The following is a 27,875-nucleotide window of genomic DNA, read 5'->3' as shown; positions in this document are numbered from 1 at the left end:
GCCACTGTGAACAACTCTGACTCGGTAAGTTTCTCAAAAACAGAGCGTTTCACACCAAACCACTCTGAATGACTCTGTTTACATCTCAGCCGCTGAATCATTCAGTCGTTCTGAAAAATCGGTCCCTTTTTAAGCAGAGGAGAGAATTGTTTACTATGTATGGATCTAGGGCTCGATTTGGGACAGAGCCATGATTCCGTCACAGCTCTACGGCAACCGCGAAGCAACAAGCGTGGTCCAAACCGCGCTGTCTTTCACGTCAGGAGGCGTGTAGCTAGCTAACCCGCCGACACTGAAGCTGGTCCTATTTTTTTCAGCTTTTGAGTGGCTTTTGAATCAAAGTAAGCTCTCTCTGTATTTCTGTATTTATTTTTCGTTGCTCAGAAAAGCTTCTGCGAGGGAGGGTTACTGTTTTTTGCGCAAACTCTTCTGACCATTTTGCTGCGCAGCCAGCTAAGTTAGCAGATGAACTGGCTGCATTGGAAAACAAGTGAGTCACAAAGTCTTAAATTCAGTTTAAATAAAGGAATAAGAGCGTAAAGTGGTGTAAAAGGGCAGCGCGGTGCAGGGACTGGGCTGCAGATGCTGTAGTGGACGTAAAGCTGGTGAGTGATGCTGCTTATTTCACACATTTCGGACTGATTTAGTGGAATTTCGGCTCATTTCTTTGGCGTGATGAAGCACATCCGGCGTTACTGAGCGTGTTCTCATCACTGCAGGCGGTCTGTGTGAAAGAAGAGGAGAATGCGGTGAAAATGGCTCTAGAGCAGTTCAGTGATGTCGTCCAGAGATGTGTAAGGCTGAATGGAGCTCAGCGGGATTCGTATGGAAGCCCGTTTCACACACTGGAGAAAAATATATATCACTATATACACTGTAGTGCGAGTCAAAATAATGAGGATGTTTTCCATAATTAGGACTTAGTGACTCATAATTATGAGATTCAGGTTCGTAATTATGACTTTCTAACTCATAATTGTGACTGGCTATCTCATAATAATTACTTAAAATGTTTTCATAATTATGAGACAGTAAGTCATAATTATGAGATATTAAGTCATAGTAATGAGAGAATCTTTGAGAAAGTAAGTCATAATTATGAGGTGCCAAGTCGTAATTGTCATTATTATGAGATGCTAAGGGAGTATAAGTCATAATTATGGCATAATAAGTCGTTTCTCTGAGATACTAAGTAATTTATGTGAGATGTTAGGTCATAGTAATGAGAGAATCTTTGAGAAAGTAAGTCTTAATTATGAGGTACTAAGTCGTAATTGTCATTATTATGAGACGCTAAGCCAGAATAATGAGATAGTAAGTCATAATTGTGGAAGTATAAGTCATAATTATGGCATAGTAAGTCATTTCTCTGAGATACTAAGTTATTATTATTAAATTGCAAGTCATAACTGTGACAAAGTAAGTCCTAATTATGAGATACTAAGTCATAATTTTGACATTGTCATTATTATGAGATTCTACATCACAATTATGAGATAGTAAGTCATAATTATGGGAGTATAAGTAATAATTATGACATAGTAATCGTTTTTATAATATACTAAGTCATAATTATGGGAGTATAAGTCATAATTATGACAAAGTAATCCTTTTTATGATATACTAAGTCATAAGTATGAGATATTAAGTCATAATGATGAGATTGCAATAACTCTGATAAAGTCATAATTATGTGATATTAAGTAAGAATTGTCATTATTAGGAGATGCTAAGTCACAATTATGAGAGTACAAGTCATAATTATGACATAGCAATTCATTTCTCTGAGATAATAAGCCATTGTTATGAGATTGCAAGTCATAACTCTGATGAAGTAAGTCAAAACTATGAAATGCTAAGTCATAGTCAGACATTGTCACAATTATGAGATAGTAAGTCAAAATTATGAGAGACTGTCAATTATGAGATATTAAGCCATAATTATGAGATTATTATGAGATTGCACATCATAACTATACAATATTAATTCATAATTATGTCAAATTTTCTCGTTAATATGACTTACTGAAGTCTACTTGCTATGTATTTTTTTTCCAGTGGTGGAAACGACATCCATAGTATTCATATTCATCATATTCAGACTCTTATTCAAAACTCATTTTTTCACTCTGCTTCTCCTCAGCAAGCCATCCAGGGTGAAAACTTCTCTCCGGTCGACTTTGACCTGTTCCAGTCCGCAGGGAAGACCTGCATTGAGCAAGGCGACAGTGCTCAAGTGCTGAGTATTGTCATCGATGAGAAAAATACGGTAATAACTGTGATGTGTTCCGTGATCTTGTCTGTGAAATAAGTGCGGAGGTCAAATTCAAGAGGCTTTCTTTTTCCTCCATTCAAAGAATATCGTGAGATGCATGGGATGGAACCTGTTGGAGCCTCTGGTGAAGGTTCTGCTGAAGAAGGAAGACAAGAACCTTCCGCATTGCCATGCCATCCTCACACACTTAATAGAGGTTTGTTTTGGAGCATTTTCAATGGAGATCAGCTTTTCTTCACTTGCAGAGTAGCTCCGGACGTACATGTAAAGCCGTTACGTAATCAGGATACAAAAAAAGGAAATAAAGTGAGTAGATTACAGATACAGTAAAAAAAATGATGTTTACTAGCAGGATTACATTAAAACCACTGTGTAGCACTCCTGATGATATTGCCATTACCATAATGCTCATGTCTGCTGGCATCTCTATGGGGCTTGCTATGTTAGTGCCAGGCTAATGGTGGTGTATATTCATTTTCCCGTGTTGGCTTTAATTAAGGCAGCTGTGGCCTAAATATGGACATTTGAAGCTTGTAAAACATTCAAATAACATTTTGTTTACTTTGTGTGTTGCAGCTTTTAGAAAACATTGTAACATAAAGCCACACTGTGTAAGATTTGGGGATTTGGAGACCTCTATGGTGAAAAGGTGTAATTGCACGCAATGTGTGGTTAAACATTTACATTTTACATTTACAGCGTTTAGCAGATGCTCCCAGCCAGAGCGATTTACAAAAAGTGCTTTGTTGTCTATCCAGAGAAAGCATCTTTGCTAGTTAGAGATAGTTTAGAGAGAAAGCCAGTCCTGAGCTTTGAAGACCGTTTACAGGCTTTAACTTCTGTTCGGCACTGCTGCCATGGTAACGCTGAATGATGGCGCACACGCAGTGGAAAAAAAGCACATGAATTCCGATCTGAGCGTCACATTAATGTCCCACGGCCACGAATCGGATACGTATCCGATCTAGGACCACATATGAAAGTGTCTCAGGTTGGATTTGAAGAGATCAGATTTGTGCCACTTTAGCCTGGTAATGTAAACGTAGCCTTAGACTTTCCATATCGCTGTTGTCGGAAGAAAACATTGTATCTTCATTTTTTTCATTTTTCAGTTTTTAACATATTTTGAAAATGCCTGTTGCTCTTTACATTGTGTGTACATTTCGTGAAGAATGGACCAAAAGAAACGACCCAAAATGACTTGGAAAAAAATCTGGTTCCATTGACTTACATTAAAAGTAAAGTAGGTTTTTTCCTTCTCCTGTAAAGTTACCGTTTTGGAGATACGAGGTTTTCTTCTGACAGCAGCGATATGTTGCTCTGCTTCGGTAGATGTGGCAGTTTCAATAAACGTGACATTAGTGACTGTTCGTGTGAAACATCATCAGCTCTTATGTCTCCACATTCGCTGCAGTTCTGCTTTACACACTTGCTAAAAAAAACAAGATAATAAAAACTACACATGCCTTATTTGAATACCTGCTTAACACCTGCAAAATGTGAATATAAATTAAGATTGCCAAATGGACATAGGACACACAAAGCACAGACAGTTGTGTCACCTATAAAATATAACTTTGTTTCATAATGCAGTGAAGTTTTCTTATCTGTCTTGTGTTACATTGCCTGAAATTCTCTTTATTGAATTTTATGGCTTTAAAAAGACAAATAATCCTCCAGAAATCGTTACCTCTTTGGATTATGTCACAGATTACATCTTTAACAGGTAGTCAGTAATCACTCTGTACCAGAGTTCCTTTTTAAAGAGACCCTCTCAGCCTGATCACTGATCTTGTGTGATGTTCACTCTCTCTGATGTATTTGTATATCAGGTCTGCAGCCCTAAAGAGCTCGTGGTGGGCCTGCTGGAGCAGGTGGAAGAAGCAGACTCTGATGCCATTGCTGAGACCATCATCCTTCTGCTGAAGCCCTTACAGACAGGTAAACATCACCTTCTCTGTCTTTTCAGGTCTGGATGTATTCAAATCAGCAATCATAGGAGAGTTTCCTGGAAACTTTGCACAGGAACAGCCATCCGAATCTAGACGACTGGTTAAAATTACACTCTTTTTACAACAGGGGTCACCAACCCTGACCCATGGTAAGCTGCAGACCTACACCGATCAGGCCTAACATTATGACCACCTCCTTGTTTCTACGCTCATTGTCCATTTTATCAGCTCCACTTACTATATAGGTGCACTTTGTAGTTCTACAGTTACAGACTGTAGTCCATCTGTTTCTCTGCATACTTTGTTAGCCCCCTTTTACCCTGTTCTTCAGTGGTCAGGACCCCCATGGACCCTCACAGAGCAGGTACTATTTGGGTGGTGGATCATTCTCAGCACTGCAGTGACACTGACGTGGTGGTGGTGTGTTAGTGTGTGTTGCGCTGGTCTGAGTGGATCAGACACAGCAGTGCTGCTGGAGTTTTTAAACACTGTGTCCACTCACTGTCCACTCTATTAGACACTCCTACCTTGCCGGTCCACCTTGTAGATGTAAAGTCAGAGGCGATAGCTCATCTGCTGCTGCACAGTTTGTGTTGGTCATCCTCTAGTCCTTCATCAGTGGTCACAGGATGCTGTTGCCTGGATATTTTTGGTTGGTGGACTATTCTTAGTCCAGCAGTGACACTGAGGTGTTTAAAAACTCCAGCAGCACTGCTGTGTCTGATCCACTCACAGTCTGTAACTGTAGAACTACAAAGTGCACCTATATAGTAAGTGGAGCTGATAAAATGGACAATGAGCACAGAAACAAGGAGGTGGTCATAATGTTATGCCTGATCGGTGTACTTTCTGTGCACGCTTTAGCTAACAGGCTTTTACGTCAACTGATATTCATTAAAATCTTTAGTGAAAATCACCTATTAACTACCATAATAATGAGCAACTCAGTGTTTTGGTGATAAACTATGTTGCCCCTCGTTTCGAAAGTTGTTACTGCAAACATAGGCACTCATGAGCTCCTGCTGGTGTAGGTTCTTTTCTTTACATGATGCACATAAAAGCAGTTTATATGCTGATAATAGTAGTTACTGAATAATTCATAGTAGATACTGAATAATTCATAATAGTTACTGAATAATTCATAGTAGTTACTGAATAATTAATAGTAGATACTGAATAATTCATAGTAATTCATAGTAGATACTGAATAATTCATAGTAGTTACTGAATAACTCATAATAGTTACTGAATAATTCATAGTAGATACTGAATAATTCATAGTAGTTATTGAATAATTCATAGTAGATACTGAATAATTCATAGTAGATACTGAATAATTCATAGTAGTTACTGAATAACTCATAATAGGTACTGAATAATTCATAGTAGATCCTGAATAATTCATAGTAGTTACTGAATAATTCATAGTAGATACTGAATAACTCATAATAGTTACTGAATAATTCATAATAGATACTGAATAATTCATAGTAGTTATTGAATAATTCATAGTAGATACTGAATAATTCATAGTAGATACTGAATAATTCATAGTAGTTACTGAATAACTCATAATAGTTACTGAATAATTCATAGTAGATACTGAATAATTCATAGTAGTTACTGAATAATTCATAGTAGATACTAAATAACTCATAATAGTTACTGAATAATTCATAATAGATACTGAATAATTCATAGTAGTTATTGAATAATTCATAGTAGATACTGAATAATTCATGGTAGATACTGAATAATTCATAGTAGATACTGAATAATTCATAGTAGTTACTGAATAATTCATAGTAGATACTAAATAACTCAGTAGTTACTGAATAATTCATAGTAGTTATTGAATAATTCATAGTAGATACTGAATAAATCATAGTAGGTAGTGAATATTTCATGGTTGTTATTAAATAATTGTAATTGTATATTGAACAATAAGTTTAAGACGAATAACTGAATAATAAGCCTGCAGTGTTAAATTCCACCGATTTTGTGTCTCTTATTTACAGTGTTGCTGAAGCTGGGAAAGAAGAAGCCCTCCTCGGTGGGCATGGCTCTGTCCACCCTCCTCGGCCAGGTAGTCCAGCTGCCGGTGCCCCTGAGTAAAGAGCAGGAGGAAGACGATGTGTTTGGTTTGTGTCGTTGCTGTACTGCGTTGCTAGACTTCATCAGGCCATTCGTGGAGGAGGTCAAGGAGAACGTTAAACACAGTCGCAGCATCTCCAGGGACGATGAGCTAAAAGGGGAAATACTGAAATTGTAGGTTCCACATATGCTAATGCACAAGTTCTCAATCCTCATCCTGGAGAAACACTGGACTTGTGCATTTTGGTGTTTTACCTGCTCAGGCAAACTAGATCTAATTAATAAAGTCTTCCTGAGTCGATGTGGGAGCCTACAGCCCTGCAATACTTTCTCAGAGGAGATGGGATTTGATTGGCTGGTTCAGGATGAAGCAAATTCCTGGAGACAGCCTGGATTAAAAGTTAAGACAATAACAGCACCCCTCCATCCAGGACCAGGATTGAGAACATGTGCTCTAACAGATTAGTTCATGCTACATTCCTTACAGTTAATCAGAATTCATGTCTTATAAAAAAATAAATGAGTAAATGAGAATAGAATTGATGAGAGTTAATGGAGAGCACTCACATGGTTTTGCTGTGTTTCTAGCTGTATGAGGAGTTTAAGTGAGCCTCTTCTGGAGGTGCAGCTGAAGGATCCAGACACATTAGAGCAATCCCCTCTCAGAGACTTCGCCACAGAAATCCTGGTAAAACCCATTTTTCTTCAGTCAAGTTTGCCTAATGATGATTTCTGACACTATATGACATCCTGTTATCTTGAAGTGTAGACTAAAGCGTTGTTGTGAGCTTTGTGGCATGCTTAATCCATTTTTATAGATAACAATATGTCATACACAACCAAATAAGCAAGTTTATTAGACGTGACTTAAAGGGCAGTCTTGCAGATTTATCAAAATTTCCACATAATTAAATGGTTAGGGTATAAAACAAGTCATTCAGAGTGGTTTGGCGTGAAATGTGTTGTTTTAGAGGAACTTGCAGAGTCAGAGTTGTTCACAGTGGTGATGATAGGAACCAGACGTCCACCTCTAAAAGCTCCCTCACAGAAAGTTACTACATGAAATGGTTATGAATTCACTGCCTGATGACTGAGACACTGTTTTACGATAGTTTTGAGAAGATTTTAGCCGAAGACATATATATTTTTTTTAAATACATTCATGGTGGAGGGATACATGCAGGGCGTTGTGAGGTAAAATAGTTCCCAAAGAAAACTTTTTTTTTTTAAGTTGGCTTGAAAGAGCCAATTTACTGTACTTCGTAATCTTATTATTATTATTATCATTCTATGCTCAAAAAATAAAATGTTTCTTGTCCCGCAGTTTTCGAGCAGTGAATTTAAGGTGGCAGTGCATTTAAGGGAGCAGTGGTTTTAAAGTAGCAACAAATTTAAGGGGGCATTGGATTTAAGATATTAGTGGCATTAAGGGAGCAGTGGTTTTAAGGTAGCAGTGTATTTAAGGTAGCAGGGGATTTAAGATATCAGTAAGTCGAAGGTGGAAGTGAATTTAAGATATCAGTAAATTTAAGGTGGCAGTGCATTAAAGTTAGCAGGAGACTTAAGGTAGCACTAGATTTAAGGTGGCACTGGATTTAGTGTAGCAGTGGATTTAAGCTGGCAGTCAATTAAAGGTGGCAGTGGATTTAAGGTAGCTATGAATTTAAGGTGGTGGGATGTAAGGTATAAACACATTTAAGGTGGCAGTGGACTTAAGATTCCAGTGTATTTAATAGCATAGGACTCACCTTAGCAGCAACCTGGGACACCGTACCACCACCTTGAGTACCATAGCAACCGCATAGCAACATTTAAACAACACTTTAGCAACCATCAACAATCTTCTACCGTTTTAACAGTTTACAGTAATTAGCTGGATTTCTCAAGAAACTTTCCATTTCTAGTTTTTTCAATTGTAAAATGATCAATATTCCATATAAAGCTCAGAAGTAGTTCATTGGTGGATTTGGATAGAAAAAAAAAATGGCAACATTTGTGTTGTAGCCATGGCGACCCCTGGTTCCTATCACCACCACTGTAAAGAAACCTACGATGAACCCTACGATGAACCATTTCACTCTGAATTCATTTGTTTACGTCTTAATCACTGAATTATGCAGAATGTTTTGGAAGATTGGTGGAACTTTAAGACTCTAAACCAAACATTTAAGACTTCAGACGAAACGTTAACCTTCTTACCTTTTAAACGTTGAATTTTCTCTGTCTGTAGGTCATCCTGTCCAGCATCGGTGAGTCCCTGCCCGACTTGCTGTGCCACAACATGCTGCGGAAGAGAGAAGTGCCCGGCTTTCTGGAGGAGGAGGTTAGATATCCTAAGGAGTCTTTGGCCTGTTTGGCCCATTTACTCTTTGTGAAGCACATTGCCATGGACATCTTCCCTGCAGTCCTGAGGTGAACAGCTACAAGATTTCTAAGAATTACAGGACACAGGATTATTTTGTGTATTAATCTTTTAATCATGCTTTGTGTCGTTTTCCAGCCCGATTTTTCTCCTTCAGTGCAACATGGAATATGTTGAGCTGTTGCTGAGCAGGTATGTGGAACAATTTACCCGTTAATGTCCACAGTTCAGACACTGAGCTGAAGCTTAAACCATCATCTTTTTAGACTGTTTTAATTATGACGCCTTCAGAAAATTATTCATTTTATTTTGTTTATCAACATTATAGTTATCATTTAATTCATACTGTCTGTTTATCGACATTATAGCTATCATTTAATTCATACTGTCTGTTTATCGACATTATAGTTATCATTTAATTCATACTGTCTGTTTATCGACATTATAGTTATCATTTAATTCATACTGTCTGTTTATCGACATTATAGTTATCATTTAATTCATATTGTCTGTTTATCGACATTGTAGTTATCATTTAATTCATACTGTTTGTTTATCGACATTATAGTTATCATTTAATTCATACTGTCTGTTTATCGACATTGTAGTTATCATTTAATTCATACTGTCTGTTTATCGACATTGTAGTTATCATTTAATTCATACTGTCTGTTTATCGACATTATAGTTATCATTTAATTCATACTGTTTGTTTATCGACATTATAGTTATCATTTAATTCATACTGTCTGTTTATCGACATTATAGTTATCATTTAATTCATACAGTTTTATTCTTGTATCTTACTTTTCTTGCACTTTGTTTTTGTTTTCATTTACGTTTTTATTGAAATTTTTATTCATCCTCAAGAAAACCACTCAGTGCTGCTCACTGTATGTAACGCTGTTAGTACCTCTCAACATGCTGGTTCTTTAATCAGCATTTAATAAAGCAGTAAGCCGCGAGAGGCTGTGGGTTACTGGGATTTTATCACAGGAAGGGGGTTCTCAGCCTAAAACTCCCCTCCCTGTGATAAAATCAATGTAACACACAGTATTGCTTTTATAAAACGTAACATAACATATGATAAAATACACAATTGTTCCAAAAAGTAATTTGAGTTATTATTAATAGAAGTCGACCTAACCAAGTGTTCCGCCAAGAAATGTAGTTCTTTTACAGTACGGTTTTATGGGCCGCTGAATGAGGAGAAGAAAGTTCGGCCGCCCATCGCTGTATTTTGCAGTCATTTAATGAATTTTTAAACTTTTTGTCTTCTAATAATAATAAACATGTGATAACACAGCACTGTTTAATGCAAAAACCTTCACTTTTATAAGTGGCCAGCCAGTTTTGGTCAGCAGATTATCACCGCGAGTCTTATTTAGCATCAATCCAGCGGCGCCCTCTTCTCACACTGGGGCTGAATCTCAAATGGCTCCCTGCTCCCTACATAGTGCACTACTTAGAGTCAAAGATTAATCCATGAACAGCAGAAGGGTTTTTCACACCATGATGCAGTGATAGAGTTCAGTCATTGTGAGGTGGTCATAGGTGCGTGTATATCGTGGATTTTCAACGGCTTCGAACGCAGCAAATCAGATTTTAGGACCGGAACTATTTATTTTATAATTCCCCTTAACAAAACTCCACAGCAACACCATAATGTTAGCAACATTGCAGCCATTCACACTCTGGAGATGCAGCTGACAGAACTGCCTGTGAGATCATTTTTTCTTTTCATTTAACTACAAAATAATAACCGCACTCTTAAAAAGATGGTTCTTCAAGGGTTCTTTAGTAAATAAAAAGAACCATGAACACTCGAAGAACCCTTTGCATGATTAAAGTGTTCACTGCATCACGGAAGGAGTTCTTCAGATTGATGGAGAATGTGCTGTAGATGGTTCTATACAGAAACTTTTTGAAAATGGTTCTATATGGCACCCAAAATGATTGTTCTGTTGTTACAAGTTTGTAGAACCCTTTTGGGTGCTATACAGAACCATTTTCAAAAAGGTTCTGTACAGAACCATCTACAGCACATTCTCCATCAATCTGAAGAACTCCTTCCGTGATGCAACGAACACTGTAATCATGCAAAGTGGTCTTCGAGTGTTCATGGTTTTTTATGGAACCATTTTCTTTACTGAAGAACCCTAAAAGGAGTGTACGAAATACAGATTGCCACGACTGCATTTTCAGACTAGCCCAAATTAGTAGGATAACCACAGATGGCCGCTGTGCACCCTGTACCAAAAGTCCACAGCATCACCAATGAAAAGTGAAGCATGCAATTCTGCATAACCACGATATGTTAAAGAAGCAGATTGATTTATAAATTTATTTAATTACGTAATTTATCACAATAACAATATCAGCTTTGTCATATTGTCCAGCCCCAGATGGAGAGGAGGTTTTACAAGGTGGATAGTATTTGTCATTTTTTGTCTGAGGAGATGGCAACCCTTTCATCCGCCCTCAGTTCAAGCACTGAATATGTATTTTGTAGAGCTGCCTTGCACTTTCTTGTATGTACACACTTTCTAACTACAAATGCTCAGCATAATTGATTTTTACTCTTTATTTGATTTTAATTCTCTTTATTTTCATGTTTTTCTGTCTTTGTCTATTACAGAACTGAAGAATCACGGGTACAGAAAGGACTGGTAAGAACATAGTAATTAAAACACTGAGTGTGTTTACATGCACTTAATAATCTGATAACTGCAGAAAATCAGATTTTGTCAGTAATCTGATCAACGTGTTTATGTGCACTTGAGTAATCAGATGATGTGGAAACTCCAGGTCTACATGAGTCAGGCAGTAATCAGATTTCTGCTTTGCAACCAGCCAATAAACTCACAGAAGAAGACGTGACGTAAACATAATGTAAACCTCAAACTTCATGTCACAACTTTTGAAATTTTTACCCGATTTTCTCCCCAATTTAATCGTCTCCAATTCCACCCGCTAGTTAGGACTCCCCCAATCACACAATGCTATCAACGCTAGGAGGGTGAAGGCTAACACAGGCTTCCTCCGAGACCTGTGAAGCCAACCACCGCTTCTTTTCGAACTGCCGCTCACGCAACGTCACTGGACAGCCGAACGCGCTCGGAGGAAAGCGCCAACCGCCAGATCTGTTACGTCAGCTAACAGACGCCTGCGCTGACTAGCATCGCGCTGAGTGATGGGGGGAGAAGGAGGGGCCATCCTACCCACCCTGAGAGAGCGAGGCCAATTGTGCTCTCTCGGACTCCCGGCTACGGACGGCTGTAGCATCACCAGGGATCGAACTCGCAATCTCCTGATGACAGGGCCAACGCTTAGACGGTTGTGCCACTCGGGAGCCCATGTCACAACTTTTTAAAAAACTTTGCACCACTTTACCTGAAAATATGAACATACGTCATCTAGAAGATGAAGAATATTTAAATCCTTCATTCAATAATGTATTTGGTTTCAGTGTCGCTCCAAAAGTGTTTTGCTGTGTCCAGCGGCAACACTGCTTGCTTATGTCCGGTACAGCAGTCTATTCCACACATGCGCAGACTGAGAATCCGAAAGAAATCAGAGTAAGAGTTTATATGCACTGAGAAATCTGATTACTGAGCTAAAATCCAGCCTCTTTATCAGATTTCTTAATTGCATTTCTAGATCGAAGTATGGCGTTTACATGACCATTTACTGCAGAAATCCAATTATGATCGCATTATTGAGTGCATGTAAACGCACTCACTGCAAAAGACTAGATATATCCATCAGCATCACTTCATCTCTGGTTATGACTGCAGTGCTCACTTTCTCTCCACAGGAGCTGTATGAGAAAACTCTGGTGAGAGTGGAGGACTGCAGTCTGCCTGTGGACCTTCTGGATCTAAAAACGTTTTTTAGCGTCCCACAGGTAACTCGGCCTCTTGGAGTAGTATTTTTTTATACCACAGTTAATTCCAAACACACAGTCTGATTGGTTGAGAAGCATCCAGTTGATAACAGCAGTTTTCACCGTAAGGTCTATCATCGCTAAGAAAAGGTTCTAACAAAATGCTCTAAGCACCTGGAGCCGTATTACAGAAACTTCCTATCTTTTTGGCTTAACTTACGATCTGACAGGTCAAGATAAGATTTTTCACAAATTCGTATTACAGAAGCAAATCTGATCTTAATTTAGGAATCTTAACTGATCTTTCAGCATCTTTTCTTATCCAAAGTTAGGAAATCTTAACTTACTCGACTGAAGTCGACAATCAACTGTCATGTCTGTTACCTAGCAACCGACCGTACAGGCACAGCTGAAACGTAAACACGTTATCAAGCTAGTTAGTCAGACAGCTAACGTTAGCTACCGTTACTGAGGTAAACGAGGCCAAATAAAACTAAAGCGCGATAAACTGAGAATTAATTATATTGTTTCAGCTCTTCGAGCTGTTTGTCGGTTTCAGTTTCATTTCCCAAACGCTTTAGCCGAGCGCGCTAACGTTACTCCTCCTAATAAACAGACACACGTTCAGCTCCGTCTCCTCATTATTCACCACCATCACTGTAATATTTCATCATCAGCATGAACATTAACACTCGAAGGTCATCAGAGGGACGGTGGAGATCGAGTCTGCAGCGTCTGAGTTCTTAAAAAGCACTGTTTAGAAAAAACCTCTCAAGTCAAAGCGCCGTTTTCAGTGTAGATAAGTTTAGCGTCATTATGCTGGTTATAGTGAGCTGTGCTGCCGGTCACTGCACAAAACAATAGAAACAGACGATTAAAACAGAAGTTAAGTGTAACAGTTCGTCAGAAACCAGACGCTCGCGGATTAAAAGGACTATAGGCGTTTTAATAGGGCTAGGCAGATGCGTGGTCAAAAAGGCAGGCGTGGGTCAAATCCAAAAGACAAAACAAAGCGGTGATAATATCACCGAACAGACAAAGTCAAAAAGGGCAAGGCAAAAACAACCCTAACCCTAAGTCCAAAAAACAGGCAAAGGTCCAAAAACACAGATCAGTAAAGACAGGCAACAGTACAAAAGGGCTAAGGCAAAAGGCAAAGTCAAATAACGAAACAAAGGTCAAAAACGTACAGCAAATAACACTCGGGAGAAACGCTCAGTATGTTCTGGAGGAAGCAATACCTCGCAAAGAGCTAAACTACAGCCCGGGCTTAAAAGCTACTCTAACTAAGTCATATGGCTGAAAACACAGGTGCAAACATTTAGTATTCGGGTGAGTGCGACCTCTGATAGGAGCGTGTGATCTCTTCAGAGGTCATGTGATTCCCCACAGCATTGAGGGTAATGCAGTCCATCGAGGTTTCCGAGTTGGAGGGAAGTTGCAGCGTCACGTGATCCTGCTGAGGGTTCTGGGAGCTGAAGTCCAAGCTCTCCAGTGACACGGGTTGATGTGTGACATTAAGACGCTCGGGGGTTTATCTTAAAGTTAAGAAAATATTTAGGATATTTTGGATGTTTCTGTAAAACCGTTTTCTCATCTGGAAATAAGATTATACACTTAAGAACTGTTGTTCTGTAATGGCTTCTGTCCTAAATTCAGTCTTAACTGAAGCTGCCATGACAACAAAGCAGATCTCAGACTTTTCTGTAATACGGCACCTGGAACTACTTTTTTGGGCGGAAGTAACTGACAGGGTTAAAAATATATATATATTTTTTTTTGGGGGGGGGGAGGGGCTTGTGCTTCTGTGCTTTACTTTTTTCTTTACTTTGTGTAAATATGGTGTGTAATGTTGTGCTATGATCTAAATCACAGCACTCAAGTTATTTACAATTAGACACTCTGGCTGGTTGAGAACTGCTGCATAACACTGACATAGCATGTTCATGACATGGCTATGGGAGATGTCATGCTGTTATGAGCTGCCATGGCATGTTTATGGCATGTTGTGTAGCAGGGTTACCAAAAAGGGTACAACTTTTTCACAACCCACTCAGACATATCTTTGTATCAGTAATGCATCATTTTTTCCATTACTGTTTCTGCTTCTCCTTTCAGAATTTAGTAAAAGTGATGACGTTATGTCCGGTTCAGACTGTGGTAAGTCAAACAGTTTGTAGTTTTTTTTTTGTTTAACGATCTCTATATTACACCACAGTTGTTCCGACATCACATTAGGCCTTAGTCTGTCATAAAAGCTGCATACAGTCAAATCTGATCATTAACAGAGCGCATGCAAATTATACAGACAGTTTTGTGATTCATCAGTTTCATCTTTGGTGTATCTGAACGATCAAACTCACGTCTGGCAGGAGTGTATGTAAATATCATCTGTAATGTCAGTAACAAGAATACAATAGAACACAACAAAAGTAGTGATCATATATGCACATGGCAATCCAGTACCAAAGTGAATGTACTTATTTTACATGGACATAAAGCAAATATTCCATCTTCTGTTTGAAGACATTTTACATGGTGCTTTTGTTTCATACAGGCTACAAAATAAACACTCTGTTCTTTCCAGTGGTTGTAATTTTAACACTATAAAGGTTGGTCAGTAGGGGGAGTAGTGCACTCACTGCTCAACCTCAAACTCCGCCTACAAGCGCAGTCATTGGGTTAGAAGCCGCTGAATGCTGTCAATTTATTCCTGCTGAAACATCTGCGTGAATCAGGGCGTGCTTCATGTAAATGATGTGTGATTGAGGGGTTGATAAACTGGCGCTTGATTTCACGCACTGAGGCTGATTCATCATTTGCAGTCAAATCTCCACCTGATTCCACGTCGTATGAATGTTTAATGAATCAGATGGAGTAGTTATGCCATTAAAGGTGGACAAATCACGAACCATTACCCAACTTTGATGAATAAGTCATTGTGATTGGCTTTGACTTTCTGTGATTATTATCTCTCGATTTTTTGTTTCCTGATAATAAAACGTGTAATACTGCAGTAATACACTAGACATCGTGCTATACTGTGAGATATATTTCACTGTACAGCAGTCCATCTCATGAACTTTTGCGTAAATAGCCAATCTACACCGATCAGGCATAACATTATGACCACCTCCTTGTTTCTACACTCATTGTCCATTTTATCAGCTCCACTTACTATATAGGTGCACTTTGTAGTTCTACAGTTACAGACTGTAGTCCATCTGTTTCTCTGCATACTTTGTTAGCCCCCTTTTACCCTGTTCTTCAGTGGTCAGGACCCCCATGGACCCTCACAGAGCAGGTACTATTTGGGTCAGCACTGCAATAACACTTACTTGGTGGTGGTGTGTTAGTGTGCTGGTCTGAGTGGATCAGACACAGCAGTGCTGCTGGAGTTTTTAAACATCTCAGAGTCACTGCTGGACTGAGAATAGTCCACCAACCAAAAATATCCAACCAACAGCGTCCAGTGGGCAGCGTTCTGTGACCACTGATGAAGGACTAGAGGATGACCAACACAAACTGTGCAGCAGCAGATGAGCTATCGTCTCTGACTTTACATCTACAAGGTAGACTGACAAGGTAGGAGTGTCTAATAGAGTGGACAGTGAGTGGACACAGTGTTTAAAAACTCCAGCAGCACTGCTGTGTCTGATCCACTCAGACCAGCACAACACACACTAATACGCCACCACCACCACGTCAGTGTTGCTGCAGTGCTAAGAATGATCCACCATCCAAATAGTACCTGCTCTGATGGGGTCCATGAGGGTTCTGACCACTGAAGAACAGGGTAAAAGGGGGCTAACAAAGTATGCAGAGAAACAGATGGACTACAGTCTGGTCATAATGTTAAGCCTGATTGGTGTATAATAACCTCCATAATTTGCTTGTGTATCCCATATAGATCAAATGCTTGCATCAGTAACTCCAGGTATAACATGGTTGTGCATATTTACCCTGGCTTATAATGGCTTATAAGCAGTGTGTTATAAAGGTAGGGACCTTATAAAGGATGTTCTATCAGTGGGTTTTATTGACGGAGGATCATCTTTGTTCACAGAGGACTAAAGGACTGTCGGTTTTCCAGCTGAGTATTGATAAATTTAACACAGAGGCCAAATACAAGTTCTTCAGGTGAGAAGTTCCTGCTTGTATTAGTCATTTTGCATTGTGGCATTTCAAAGCCACAAACCATAATATATAATGTAGCAAAGCATTGCAGATATACCATTTTTCTCCACTCAATGCAGGATTAATAATAATAATAGTGATTGTGTTGCTGTATTTCAGGTGTATGCTGAATACAAGCGAGCATGCGGGAGTCGAGGGCTACATCATCAAGAACATCAAAAACCAGATCGACTTGTCCTTGAAGGTTGGTGTAAACTAGCTATAGGAGTTTATCCTCTCGTTTTGAGTGCTTCATTACTAGAGGTGTAAAAGTGCATCAGTGCATCGATCTGATGGTGGAGATTTTAACTGCATTGACTTTTCAGTGTTGCAGTTCATTATAATTGATAATAGTAATATTCAGTGAAGTATTTGCTTCTTTTTTGGCCAAAATAAAATTTGCAGTCTTTTTTCGAATATCAAACTCCAGTGCGTCTGAGATATCCCTGGTGCAGGCCCATTTTTTAATCACAGAGCTGTGTTTGTGTGGCAGACGCACTAGTTATGCTAATGTCAGCTCTTCAGTGACTAGCTGTAGTAGTTGGAGTGAGGAAATATATGATGCCACCATCATATTCTTAAAAAACAGTGGTGAACGTAACTTGTAGAGGTTCGGTTTGAAACATAAATATCAAAAACCTGATAGCACCGCTATGGGATTGTAGCAGTATGTTAGCGCTAAGCTAGTGACGATTTACATGAACATGTTGTTGCAGTTTAATATATTCTGTGTTTTATTTTAAGCTTGTAACAGACGTTAGCATCTGTTTATCATCTGCAGCAGTTTTACAGACTCTCAGTAAAGAGTCCTGATATAGAGCTGCTGCTGCTGTTTTCCATTCTTAACAACTGACTGAAACCTGATTAGACTACGGCTCATATTCACAGTCAGTGACGTATCTAGAACGTCCAGAAGACCTAGAGTCATGTAGCTAATTATGTTGGCAGTTAATCTAAAGCCGGGGTTACTCTACATGACTTTTACCCCGATTTCTGTGCTGGTCGGCTCCAGTCTGCAGATGTTTGGGTCAGTCGGCGTCGACAGTTGGAGAGGGTCGAGTCGTGTTTGAGGGGGGCAGACTCAGATTTTTGGTCTCTTGGCTGTGTTTCAGACCAGTCAGAGTTTATTAAACGTTAAATTGTTTAGACCCGACTCTGAGTGTAATCTAGTGTAAACTGATCACCGACTCAATCTGAACGGATTCCTGCAACAGCCAATGAAAACTGAGAGTGAGAAAGAAGAAAATACAGCAAGTAAACAAAGAAAAATGACTAAAACGAGCGCAAACGGCAGAGAAAACAGCAGCAGCAGCTCCACGTTTGTTTATTTGGGTCTCCTAGTAACAGGAGAACACGTGAGTTTGCGTGAGTTCAGTGAGTTACGCCTGTAAAAGTTGAGTAGTTTGTGATCTCCAATATTTCGGTTGCCCAAAAAAATCTGCAGAAAACAGTCTGATAGTCTGAGACACCCAGTCCTTTTATAATCACTTAAGACTTTAACAGTCGTGTAGTGAAACCAAGGCTTAACATTGTTAAGTCTTTAGTCCAGCTTCTGAAGTCTTAACCAATGGGAGAGCTCGCTTGGCTGTATCTACCACAGAGGAAGAATCTTAATCAGACAATTTTCCGTTTGCCATTTCAAGATTTTACTCCTTTTGTTTTCAACTAAAACTTAACTGTGTTACTACAGTTACTGTAAACATGACGGTTCTATTAAATAACTAAAAATGACCGATCCAGATTTTTGTGAAGTCAGATTTGCGAGGTTTCCATCCTTTTGCATTAGTTCTGGATGTTCATTGCTTTGTATTCTTTTCTCCAGCCGGGTTATGAGAACGAGTGGTTTCTGGGAAAACATTTACTGCCGCTACTTCACCAAGTCCTGTGTCTTCCTCAGGGACCAGAAACTGACTTACTACACAGTCTAGACAGGTGAGGCTGCCCAAACACATTCACTGTGTGCTGAGATTGGTTCGGTTTAGCGGGGGCAGTAGAACAGTATATTTCTGTTATTGTGATAAATTACGTCATGATGCACTTTTCTGAGTATATGATAGGTGTGGTCAGTATTTCTATAACCCTGATCAACTGCATAGAACATAGAAAAGACAGATTGTATTTATAATACAGGGTGATTCAAAAAGATTCATCCGTTTTCAAAGCGCCATATTTTTCCAACCGTGAGGTGCCGAGGAACCAATCACATACCAATTGAAAGAGGGGGTCATACAGTTTCTGACTGTCAGTGGAAGATGGCTCCCTTCAGTCTGAGAGGAGATGAGACCCCTGAGCAGAAAGCGTTCTGCGTTCTCCACTTCAATAAGAGTGAATCTGTCATAACTGTGCAGTGTGATTTTCGTGGGCAGTGAAGCTCCAGCAGCTCAGAGCGTTCGCTGTTGGTTCCACAACACTGGATGATCTCCGAAATCGCACTGAAAGAGCCGTGAGTGCAGCAACACCCGACATGCTCAATCGAGTATGGGATGAATTTGACTATGGTGTCCGTACAGCTGGAGGAGGTTCATACTGAGACCTTGTACAATTGCATAATAAACTTTATGTTCATTTAAACCATTTACAGTTTACTGCATTGATCTGTAATGATTTACAAGTCAAATAAATAATTTTGAAATTGGATGAATCTTTTTGAATCACCCTGTATATTGAAGGCCTGTAAACAACAGCAACAACTAGTGTATAGTAACTGCTAGGGGTGCGGGAAAAAATCAATTCTTAGATGCTTAGATATATTTCATTTATAACGTAATGTTGACGGAACGCAAAAGCCGGAACTTGGAAGTGCGGAAGTGCAGCGCCCGGACAGTCTGTGGCGGCACATAACAAAAACACACATGGATGAGTGAGAAATCCGACCGTCTCCCTCTGCATTAAAGCCAGGTTAGGTCAGGAGTCACAGCACAAATGTTAACATTTTGTCCCCAAAAATCAAACCACCTTGGGAGCCGCAACATTTAATGTCCAGTATGTCAGTGTGTGTTAATGTCCAGTATAGACTAAACAATATAAAGGAAAACGCAGATTTACTTATATTTGCTCTGCTTTAAGCTTCGCCTACAGCCGCTTTTCTTCCACCTCCGCCAGAAAACGTTTCCTCAGAAGTAGATCAGTTAAATGTCTCTCAACGTTCGACTGTTTTACGAGGCTGAAGTCGCTTCTTATTCTCCAGCTTCTTGTTCAAATTTACCTGTTTCACCTTAAATTCTAACTGAGGCGCTGAATGTAAATGCGGCACCATTTAAGGTGGAACGGGAGAATTCGAAAGAGAAGCGACTTCAGCTTCGCCACTTTTTACTGTCTGACAGTCTCTCGTTGCAGATTTAACGTACCAGGAAACCAACTGCGCTGCTTATAAATGCGAATAACGCATCGCTGCTATGTGACCTGCAGTCTGCACACCGGTTCTCAGTCGTTGTGAAACAGGGCTTTCGCGCTATGTTGCACACGACCCATAGATACTTTACTGACACAGCGAGCCCCCCCCCCCGTCTCTACAACGAGACCAAAACTGAAGTTATAAAATCACTAAAGAAAACGGGTAGAATAGCTGTAACGCGCTGCGTGGACGTCCATCACCACTGGATCTTCTTTCACCGTAACTGCGCATTTTATCACAGATGAGTAGCAGCAGCGTCTCCAAACAAGAGCAGTGAATGAGAGCCTTCCAGTTCACTTACCACATCACTTCCATTTGATTTATTAAAAAAGATATTGGAAGTAAATTCATTATGGATCATTACAAATACTTTGCTTTAAAAGTACCAAGTCATTTTAAATAACAACACTGAGTCACTTAGTCACTTTAAAATGTATATTGTCTCTATATTCTGTGTATATTTTATGTATATTCTGTGTATATTTAAAATATTTCAATTGGTTTTTCTTGTATTTTTATTTATTTACTTTCGGTAGAGTGATTATCTGAGCCTCACCACAAGCATTTCAATGTATAAATGTCCTGACATGTTGTGCAAATGACAAATAAACTTGAAACTTGAATTCGAAACTTGAGCTCACACAGTGAGAAAATATGAATGCTATATAGAAAAAAAAGATGCATCGATAATCGTTTTATAATCGCATCGCAGCCTCTGAATCGTAATCGAATCGAATCGTGAGGTGCCTAGAGATTCCCACCCCTAGTAACTGCATAACGTTGCTGTTGGAACAAAACTTCATGTCTCCAAAATGGTAACTTTGCAGGAGAAACATAAAACATACGTGGAAGTCAATGCAGAAATGATTTATTCCAAGTAATTCTGACCATTTCTGTTGGTCCATTTCCTATTAATTTGTTGACACATTATAAAATGCAGCTGGTGTTTTTTTAAATATTGCCTAAAATAGAAAAAGTTAAAAATGGAGATATAAGGTTTTGTCCAGACAGTGACAATAAACTGAATAGTACCAAATAGCCGATTGGACATCAGGCTGTTATGACATCATCTTATTTTGTTACTTTAATTTTGAGCAGTTGTTTGTTTTTTCTTCTTATTCCTTCTGAAATAGCGTCTTGATTGCATGTTGAATTAAAAAAAAAATTATAGTTTTTTTCGCATCTTGAAATGTTAAATGGTTGCTTTGCTGGTTAATGTTCCAGCTTACATATTGTGTTTTGAAGTATTGTGATAGGTTTTTGCCGAATCGCCCAGTCTTATTTAACCACAGTTAGCCTGACTAAAGTTTATAGAGGACGTTCCTTCATGTTTAAGTATTGTATTCTGCGCTAATGTAGGATCATGGAGTCGCTGAACCTGCTGCGTTATCTGCTGATCAGAGATAAAGAGTGGGAGAACGAGGTAGGCTTGCTCCACAGCAGTGTGCTAAAACGTTTCACAGTGTGCAGATGACGTTTGATAACCTGACTGTGCTCCTCAGACAGGAATATGGAACGAACTGTACAAGATCGAAGATAATTTCCTGAAGCCGCTGAGGATGGGCTTGAACATGTCTAAAGCACATTATGAGGCGGAGCTGAAGAATGCTAAAGAGAATAAGAAGAGCAGCGGAACAGGTTGGAGATCTTTTAATACCCATTAACCCCGTCAACCCTAACGTTGCGTCAGTGTTTAACCCATTAAAATCCGCCCCGAGAGTAGTTGGCGAGCGTGCATGTCAACATTGATCAGTAAAATGGATCAGTATGTGGAACTGGAGCTTTCTGTGAGTTACCATGTTTCCTATCACTGTATAGAAGAAGCCCCATGCTGCCTTTGTTGTTGGATGCACTGTGATAGTTTCTGAGCTGAGCTTTCACATCACTAAGGAAACTTACTGTTAGTCTGTTTTATTGGAGTAACTTTAAAACACCACTGAACTGTCAAGCACAGTGCTGTGCGAAAGTCATTTAATTTCCATTAAAAACGCCTTGTAGTACATCAATATACAAAAAACATGTAAGGAAAAAAAAAATATATATATATATATGTATGTATACAAGACTCTAAATATATACAGTCAAAATATACACATTTCCATACATGCAGTTTGTGAGATAGATACATAATGAGATGTAGGGTACACAGGGGATAGAATACTGACAAATCCAGTGGTGTGAAAAAGTGTTTGCCCCTTCCTGATTTCTTATTCTTTTGCATGTTCGTCACACTTAAATGTTTCAGATCACCAAACAAATTTAAATATTAAGACAAAGATAACACAAGTAAACACAAAATGCGGTTTATAAATGAAGGACTTTATTATTAAGGGAAAAAGAAATCCAAACCTACAGGGCCCTGTGTGAAAAAGTGATTGCCCCCCCTCCCTTTAAAACATAAATTAACTGTGGTTTATCACATCTTTGAAAAGCTGAGTTCAATTTCCCTAGCCACACCCAGGCCTGATTACTGCCACACCTGTTCTCAATCAAGAAAATAATAAATAGGATCTGCTTGACAAAGTGAAGTAGACCAAAAGATCCTGAAAAGCTAGACGTCATGCTGTGATGCAAAGAAATTCAGGAACAAATGAGAAACAAAGTAATTGAGATCTATCAGTCTGGAAAAGGTTATAAAGCCATTCCTAAAGCTTTGGGACTCCAGCGAACCACAGTGAGAGCCATTATCCACAAATGGCGAAAACATGGAACAGTGGTGAACCTTCCCAGGAGTGGCCGGCCGACCAAAATTACCCCAAGAGCGCAGCGATGACTCATCCAGGAGGTCACAAAAGACCCCACAACAACATCCAAAGAACTGCAGGTTAAGGTCAGTGTTCATGACTCCACCATAAGAAAGAGACTGGGCAAAAATGGCCTGCATGGCAGAGTTCCAAGACAAAAACCACTGCTGAGCAAAAAGAACATAAAGGCTCGTCTCAGTTTTGCCAGAAAACATCTTGATGATCCCCAAGACTTTTGGAAGAATACTCTGTGGACTGACGAGACAAAAGTTGAACTTTTTGGAAGGTGTATGTCCCGTTACATCTGGCAAAGAAGAAACACAGCATTTCAGAAAAGGAACATCATACCAACAGTGAAATATGGTGGTGGTAGTGTGATGGTCTGGGGCTGTTTTGCTGCTTCAGGACCTGGAAGACTTGCTGTGGTAAATGGAACCATGAATTCTGCTGTCTACCAAAAAATCCTGAAGGAGAATGTCCAGCCATCTGTTTGTGACCTCAAGCTGAAGCGCACTTGATTAAGTGACCTTTATTAATCCCACAATGGGGAAATTTCACCTCCGCATTTTAACCCATCTGTGCAGTGAAACACCCACATACACACTAGTGAACACACACACTAGGGGGCAGTGAGCACACTTGCCCGGAGCGGTGGGCAGCCCTATCCACGGCACCCGGGGAGCAGGTGGGGGTTAGGTGCCTTGCTCAAGGGCACTTCAGTCACGTACTGTCGGCTCAGAGGATCGAACCGGCGACTTGGTTCCAGCCCACGACTGCCCCCAAATGCCCCCTAAAGCATTAAAATTTAAGGAAATCATGTGCTGAGAGCTGAGGAACACTTTCAGCGTGTATGCTGTCTCATCAGATCTGATATTTTATGGTTTAAACATCACCTATTTTAAGTTAAGTTTTGCAACTTTTCTTTGTCTCTGCAGAATCTAAAGCAGCGGCCTGCACAGTTACTGTAGGAAATGAGAGATTACCCAACATGACTCCAGAAATGCAGCTCCAGGTGAAGGATTTTTTTTATTTACATTTACAGCATTTAGCAGACGCTCGTATCCAGAGCGACTTACAAAAGTGCTTTGCTGTCTATCCAGAGAAAGTATCCTTGCTAGTTACAAATAGGTTAGAGAGAAAGCCGGTTCTGAGCTCAGATACTGCTAGAAACAAAAGCCCGTGTTGACACCTAGAGAAAAGAAACAGAATTTAAAATGAAACAATAGAAGCCATATCGCCCCCTACGCTTCCTGTAGTGTATTACAGTCTGTCAGAGTGACTGTGTGGATCATATGAACATTATAGAGCCTTTTAAATGAAGCAGTAGAAGCCATATCGCCCCCTACGCTTCCTGTAGTGTATTACAGTCTGTCAGAGTGACTGTGTGGATCATATGAACATTATAGAGCTTTTTAAATGAAGCAGTAGAAGCCATATCGCCCCCTACACTTCCTGTAGTGTATTACAGTCTGTCAGAGTGACTGTGTGGATCATGTGAACATTATAGAGCTTTTTAAATGAAACAGTAGAAGCCATATCGCCCCCTACACGTCCTGTAGTGTATTACAGTCTGTCAGAGTGACTGTGTGGATCATATGAACATTATAGAGCTTTTTAAATGAAGCAGTAGAAGCCATATCGCCCCCTACACTTCCTGTACTGTATTACAGTCTGTCAGAGTGACTGTGTGGATCATATGAACATTATAGAGCACTTTTCTTTTTAAGAGACTCCGCCTATTTTTCAAAATTTTTACATAATTAAAGGGTTTTTAGTATTTTGGAGAAACTTGCCAAGTCAGAATTGTTCACAGTGGTGGTGATAGGAACCAGACGTCCACCTCTAAAAGCTCCCTCACAGAAAGTTACTACATGAAATGGTTATGAATTCACTGCCTGATGTCTGAGACACTGTTTTACAACAGTTTTGTGGTAAAGTGGTCTAAAACATATCAGTTTATTTGAATCTGTTCATGGTGGAGGGATACATGAAGGATATTCTAAGGCAAAATATAGTCCACAAAGAAAACATTTTTTCAGATTTACCACTATTTTACCATCATCAATATTCCATATAAAAGCTCAGAAGTCTCGTGTAGGTTCACTAGTGGTTTTGGATAGTAAATAAAATGGCTATATTTGTGTTGTAGTCATGGCGACCCCTGGTTACCATCACCACCATACAGATGTTTTGAAAAATTGGTGGAATTCCCCTTTAAGTAAATAACATGTTTTCCCATAATCACAACTTACTGACTGTTGACCAGATGTGCACTGTTGTGCAGTGGGCCAAATAAATCAGGACTTAAAGCACATCTAAATCTCACAATGCAGAGCAACCCTGTTATATTAACCCCTTGTAACCCCTTTGTAAACATCAGATAGCTTTACATTGCGTACGCATTAATGACAAATGGACCAATAGAAATCACTTGGAATAAAATCTCATTATTATGTGGAATAATGTACATGTAGACTTAACAAGGGTTACTGTGGAGATAGGAAGCTTTTATTTTGTAATGATAGCGCTCCAGTACTCAATCACAAACGCAATCCATTGTTTCCTCCAGGTGCTGCAGTCCGCCCTCTTCACGTTTGATTTGATCGAGAGCGTCTTGGCAAGAATCGAGGAGATCGCCGAGGCTAAAGGAAGAGTTTAGGCCCGGGATACGAACTTCTAGCAGGAATCCACCAAATCCCGCTGTTTTCCGCTCTGCCAAAAGCTTTGTTGTTCTAAGAACGGATCACTCAAGGAAATTCCAAAATCACAACCCAGCAACAGCGGGAGGCAGCCCCATCAAATGTGAACAGATCGGCTCTTGAATTAGCCTTAGTCTTGCAAAATGGACAACCACTAGTGGACATGGACAGAATACTAGTACTGTGATTATAGTGCTACACATTGCAATTGTAATATATTTTGCAATATATTATAAATACAAGAAACTAATCTAGATAGTCCAGTGTTGGTCAGGATGCTCACAGCACACAGGAAAAACTCTGTGATTGGTTAGAGGGCTTATTTGAATATTGCAGCTTCTGCTGTATCGGGCATTGCAAAGGTGATAATGGTCAACAAATAATTGTGCAGTTGCATGCAAAAGTTTGAACACCCCCGGTCAAATTATGCAAAAATAAGTTAACACATCTTGTACAGGGAACACTGTTAAATATGACATTTTAAAGCTAATTTTAGTGCATAATTTCTTGTTATTTGCTGAGTTTAACATATTGGGAAAAAACATATATAATGTGCCATACCTTTTATGCCCACTCCTGCCCCTCCCCACTACGTTGACCTCTTCTGCAGGCCCTCTGGTGGCCATTCGCTTCCTGTTTCGTAAATAATGCATTTCCTCGAAACATGTTCCTGCAATGTTATTGCAGAAAAAATGCATAGTTCAACTGCGGGACCTCCAAAACAGGCAGAAGTGGCATTTTATGGCTACTGTGAGAAACAGTTAAATAAACAGCAAATAAACAGTAATTGTGCATTAAAATGTGCAAAAGTGTGTTCTCTGTAGAAGATACCACTAGTTGATATGGACAGGTCACCAAAGCACGTCGTTTGACCAGGGCAGGGGTCGGCAACCCAAATGTTAAGAAGAGCCATTTTGTCCTTTTAACAAAAATCAAACCACCTTGGGAGCCACATTTTATGTCTGTTTTATTGACGTAATGTTTTACAATGCTGGCTGAAAATGTCTTAATATGTGGTAGTTAATGTCTTAAAGTAGACTAACAAATATAAACGAACAGCAAACTTTACTCTGCTTTAAGCTTTATCTCAGCTATAGCTGCTTTTCTCGCATCTCTGGCAGGAAACTTCTCCTCAAAAGTGGAACAGTTTCTTGTAAAATATCTCTCAACGTTTGACTTTTTATGAAGCTGAAGTCGCTTCTCATTCCCACCAGAATGTAACTGCTTCACCATTTAAGGTGAAACGGGACAATTCAAACAAGAAGCTGGCGAACGAGAAACTGACTTCAGCCTCGTGACTTTTTAGTGTTTTTCAGTTTCTCGTTGCAGATTAAACGTATCAGGAAACCAGCTGGAGTGATTATAAACACAAATAAGTCCATTCGTCTCCAAATTGTCGATGTTCGTCTTAAATCTCTCTCTTTGCCGTTTCGTTAGCCACTAGCTAGGCGAGTTGTCTGTGTTGCTATGGTGACCAGCAGTCTGCGCGCCAGCCTCCACGGTTAAAGGGTGAATTAGCAGTTCTACATTAACTCCAGTGTAAAACTATTTACTGTTAAAACTGTGTTGAACGATCAGCAGAGCTGTAATTTTACTGCGAAGGAGGATTATTTTATTTTTTCTAAAAATCGAATTCTGCTGTGGAGCCGCATGTTGCCGACCCCTGGACCAGGGGTGCCAAAACTTTTGCATACAACAGACCACCCCATAAAATTGTATCACAGTGATCCTTAGTTTACTATTACACTCTTGTACTTGTTCCTTCGAGAAGCTCGTCATAGTTGCTGTACGACCTATATATGAGATCAACACTGTTACTGCTGTTACTGTATGAGGCGTTTTCAGTAGCTCCAAAAATGCCATAAAATGGTTTCCCATTTATTTTGATTCATTAAATGTACAGTGGCAAATGACCATTAGGCATAATTACAATTACATGCTCATGTGAGGCTGAAGATTGACCCTGTGTTAAATAACCCCTCAGAGTTCTGGTGTTTGGTGCTGGATACATGTCTGTAAATACCTAAATTCCATCTTTTTTTTTTTTTAAATTCTGCATAATTCAGTGTTTGAGATGTAAACAGTCATTCAGAGTGGTTTGGTGTGAAATGGTTCAGATGTCTTTACAGTGGTGGTGATAGGAACCAGGGGTCGCCATGACTACAACACAAATATAGCCATTTTATTTACTATCTAAAACCACCAGTGAACCTACACGAGTCTTCTGAGCTTTTATATGGAAAGTTGCTGATGGTAAAACAGTGATAAATCTGAAAAACAAGTTTTCTTTCGC

At 39.5% G+C, this 27,875-nt stretch overlaps 1 protein-coding gene across 1 annotated transcript; it reads left to right on the top strand.

Annotated features, from left to right (window-relative positions):
- The first annotated feature begins 218 nt into the window (after positions 1 to 218).
- glmna (glomulin, FKBP associated protein a) lies at positions 219 to 26,753 on the top strand. Its single transcript, XM_036556646.1, has 19 exons — positions 219 to 605; positions 720 to 794; positions 2,144 to 2,269; positions 2,358 to 2,471; positions 4,108 to 4,216; positions 6,246 to 6,495; positions 6,910 to 7,009; positions 8,552 to 8,733; positions 8,822 to 8,875; positions 11,322 to 11,352; positions 12,501 to 12,590; positions 14,688 to 14,729; positions 16,636 to 16,709; positions 16,866 to 16,950; positions 18,568 to 18,677; positions 21,499 to 21,562; positions 21,642 to 21,777; positions 23,819 to 23,895; positions 25,453 to 26,753. Exons 2-19 carry the CDS (start codon positions 756 to 758, stop codon positions 25,540 to 25,542), a joined length of 1,773 nt encoding a protein of 590 aa, XP_036412539.1. The 5' UTR covers positions 219 to 605; positions 720 to 755; the 3' UTR covers positions 25,543 to 26,753.
- The last annotated feature ends 1,122 nt before the right edge of the window (positions 26,754 to 27,875 follow it).

This window comes from Colossoma macropomum, unplaced genomic scaffold (assembly GCF_904425465.1).
Source record: "Colossoma macropomum unplaced genomic scaffold, Colossoma_macropomum, whole genome shotgun sequence".
In the NCBI taxonomy this organism is placed as follows: Eukaryota; Metazoa; Chordata; class Actinopteri; order Characiformes; family Serrasalmidae; genus Colossoma; species Colossoma macropomum.
This window is presented reverse-complemented; position numbering and strand designations above follow the sequence as displayed.